The sequence below is a fragment of the Echinops telfairi genome, unplaced genomic scaffold (assembly GCF_000313985.2).
Source record: "Echinops telfairi isolate 266 unplaced genomic scaffold, ASM31398v2 ScPeMD7_1957;HRSCAF=2489, whole genome shotgun sequence".
NCBI classification, from domain to species: domain Eukaryota; kingdom Metazoa; phylum Chordata; class Mammalia; order Afrosoricida; family Tenrecidae; genus Echinops; species Echinops telfairi.
The window spans coordinates 4,678,403-4,681,949 of record NW_022105855.1 but is presented as its reverse complement, the minus strand read 5'-3'; the positions used below and the strand labels follow the sequence as shown (position 1 = coordinate 4,681,949).

At 35.3% G+C, this 3,547-nt stretch overlaps 1 protein-coding gene across 1 annotated transcript in view; it reads right to left on the bottom strand.

The window, feature by feature from the left end:
• Nucleotides 1–856: 856 nt before the first annotated feature.
• The window catches only part of LOC101640032 (NKG2-D type II integral membrane protein), a 19,662-nt gene continuing 16,971 nt past the window's right edge, over nucleotides 857–3,547 (bottom strand). Inside the window, exons 6-7 of the mRNA XM_004717610.3 lie at nucleotides 2,797–2,900; nucleotides 857–1,092 (exon numbers count right to left, since the gene is read on the bottom strand). Coding sequence (XP_004717667.3) covers nucleotides 975–1,092; nucleotides 2,797–2,900 — 222 coding nt within the window. The 3' untranslated portion in view covers nucleotides 857–974. The remainder of the gene's footprint in view (nucleotides 1,093–2,796; nucleotides 2,901–3,547) is intronic.

The following is a 3,547-nucleotide window of genomic DNA, read 5'->3' as shown; positions in this document are numbered from 1 at the left end:
TTCTCCTCTGTCACATGGGGTCACCATGATTTGAATTGGCTCAACACAACCCCCAGACATCAATAATATACTCTCCACCAGTTGCAAATTCATTTACATTTCAAGTGCTTAGTGTGTTACACCGGGTTGACCAGAGAAACAAATCCAGGACATTCATATATTTGTAAGAGATAGCTTTATATCAGAGTAATTGCATATTAAGAAACCATCCTAACCCAGTCCAGACCAAGTCCATAAGTCCGACATTAGCCCAAATGTCCGATACTAATCTATAAACTTTTCTTCAGACTCATGCAACACATGCAATGATGCCAAAATACTGGAAGATCACAGGCCAGTGGGTGAAAAGTCTTGTGGATCCAGTGGTGGTAGAAGTCTCTCGGGGCTCTGGCTGCTATCAGTTTGGCTGCATGTGGCTTGCCAGCAGGAAGACCAAGACAGAGAGAGTGTGTGACCCACCTCCAGAGGAAAAAGAGGAAGTTCCTAGAACCCTTATGAGAAGGTCATATCCACAGAGAGACATCATTGGCTGTGACCCGACTGACAGGCTAGACTTGACCCCTTCACTCATAATACTGTCAAGGTGACACGGAATTAGGTAACTATCACACTTAGGGTTTTGAAAGCTCCTAAAAGCCTGTTCATATTACAATGTTATACATTTTTTAAACATCATATGTTAAAATTTAGATCAGTCATGGGCATCTTCAATAGCTTATTAATTTAAACATGAATCTCTTTATTTATCAATAATTTTCAAAAGCAAACAAAACATACAATCATATTTTATTATAGAATATAAATTCTATAACTGCTAAACTCACCTAACATTAAAGTTACATTCTTTGGGATGACACATAAATAGATAATTTAATAAACATTGGTTATTTTATTTGCTTTACAAAAAATTCATAGAAAACATCCAAGAATTACTTCTGTTACTTAAACTTAGTAGCTTGTAAATATTAAACACCTTACACAATCCTCTGCATACAGATGTACGTGTTGAGAACTGAACAGTTTTCTGTATAGCCTTTAAAGTTTGAGCCATAGACTGCACACGTGCCTTTTTGCATTTCAACTATTGTTAGTCTACATTGGAGAGAAGAACAAATTCTATTTATTACTTTATTGAGACAAGGATATAAAAATTTGATAATCTTTATTGCATTTAAAATATAGATAGATAAATAACAAAAAATTCATGAGATTTTTGTTCATGTTAGACCCTTCTTAATTCTCTTTTCATAAAAAATAATTTTATTGGGGACTCTTACAGCCCTTATCACAATCCATCCATTGTGTCAAGCACATTTGTACATACATTTCCATCGCTATTTTCCAAACATTTTCTTTCTACTTGAGCCCTTAGTATCAGCTCATTTCCCCTCCCCCACCCTCCCTCACTCATGAACCCTTGATCAGTTATAAAAATTTTTCATGTCTTACACCAACCCCTTCATAATTTTCATCCATGCAGAATAGAACTTATTCTTCTGGTAAAAGCAATATATTGGATTATATCTTAGGTTATGTGTCTTTATACTTATTTTCTTATATTTTGGAAATAAGTGAATTCAGAAGCTCTGAAATTTCTGGATGTATATACTTGAGCGAAAGCTATAAATGTTCATTTAAACACAAATAGTTGATTATAAATGAAACAAACTGTGACTTAGCATCCACATGCATACCATGGTTTTGTTTCGTTTTGCTTTTGTTTTTTGCAAAAATAAAGCAATCTTCAAATATATGCAATTTCACTTGGTAACAATAGAAAAATAAATCGTAGAATTCTCGAATATAATAGTGTATACACTTACGTATATACACACATATAAGCATGTGTGTATTTGTAAGTATGTGTTTTACTCTGAAATCTTGAGTAATTTGGAGATAAAGGGTTAAAAGAAAGATTTGTTTTCTGTAGGAATGCATAAGAAATAAAATGCACAGGAAGAGTAATGACTCCACTTCGATTTGAAATTGACACACACAATTTTCTGATGATATCTGTATCTAAAAGGACTAGCAATAAACCTTGTTTACATAAGGACATTAATTTTTATAGGGTGGAAAATTTTCAAGATAATTGATTTTCAGAAGCTGTCCTCATTTCAAAACACACATAAAGGCAATATTCATGAGTTCTATAATAATGGAGGCGCCTGGGTGGTGTAGAGGCTACCTGGTGGGCTGTGATGGGCAAGTTTAGTATGTCACGTGTCTTGATTATGTTGAGGTGTACCCAGTTGTTGAATGTTCAAATTGCACACTTTAAAGATGTATCATTTATTGTACATCAGTTATATCTCAATAAAGTTCAAAGACATTGTGCTTGATAAAGTAGACGGTGGAGAAAAATAGGGAGACTCTCAGCAAGATGGACGGATGGAGTGGCTGCAACAATGGACTCCAACTTGAGAGCAATGATGAGGCCGGACTGGTAGTGTGACCTCCTCTTGTGCAGAGGGTCACTCCGAGTTGTCAATGACTGGACTGCACTTAGCAACAACTCACAATACATACACAATACTTTACCTGTTTCAGACTTCTCACCGGTAGGTAGGTAAACCATACCTACGTTGTACAGTACTTAGCATGCAGAAAAAATTCACGAAATCCATTATTACTGGCTTTGTTGCTTTTCTGAACTCTTTTTTATAAACTAAAGCTCTAATTTTTCTGACTATAAGAATATTCTGGGGATGTGTGAAAAATGTGAAATGTAAGTGAACCTGGAGACAATTAAGAAATATGTGCACAAAGATAAATGCTTCGGAGCCAGAAACTTACTGGTTATGTGATAGAAAAGATCCATCGTGCCACTGCCAGGATCCATTTGTTGAAGTTTGCACCAGTCCCATCCAGTGATAAGACTTCACCAGTTTAAAGAAATCCTGTGGGAAATCACAAATAAACCATAAATATAGTCAGTGCTAAAAATTTTTGTGAACTACAGGCCCTAATCATTTGCTTAATCTCATCTTTGTGGAAAAGGCTCTGCTCTCTAAGCAGTCTCATTTACCCGTAGGCAACGCATACAGAACATTGTAATGCCTTTGCTTTTCTTCCTTTGCTATGTAAATGGTTGGATTCCCACTGAAGTAGCTATTAATTTTCTGTAGCATAATTGATAAATAATTAAAATTAACAAATTCTGAGGCTATATGGAGTTAATTATCCCAACGCTTGCATGAGGTATATACCTTTTTGTTCAAAATAAGTACAGTTGAGTTTCATTATTTCTGGTGTCTGTGTTCTTTAAGGTTTCCAGGAACACTAAATTAGAGAATACTAAACCATTTCTATATAGGGAATACTGGCTTCAATTTCTGAAAACCCGTGGACACAATATGTTGGTCAAAAAGTCAATATAACATCTTATTTTAAGTATGTTTATGTTAAAAATCAGGTCTATTTTATGGGGACCCAATGCCCATCTCTAGACAACTGGACATACCTTGCAGAGGGGTAGTGGGGAGATGAGTCACTTAGGGTTCAGTATAACAATAATGAAACCCAAAACCTTCCTCTAGTTCTTAAA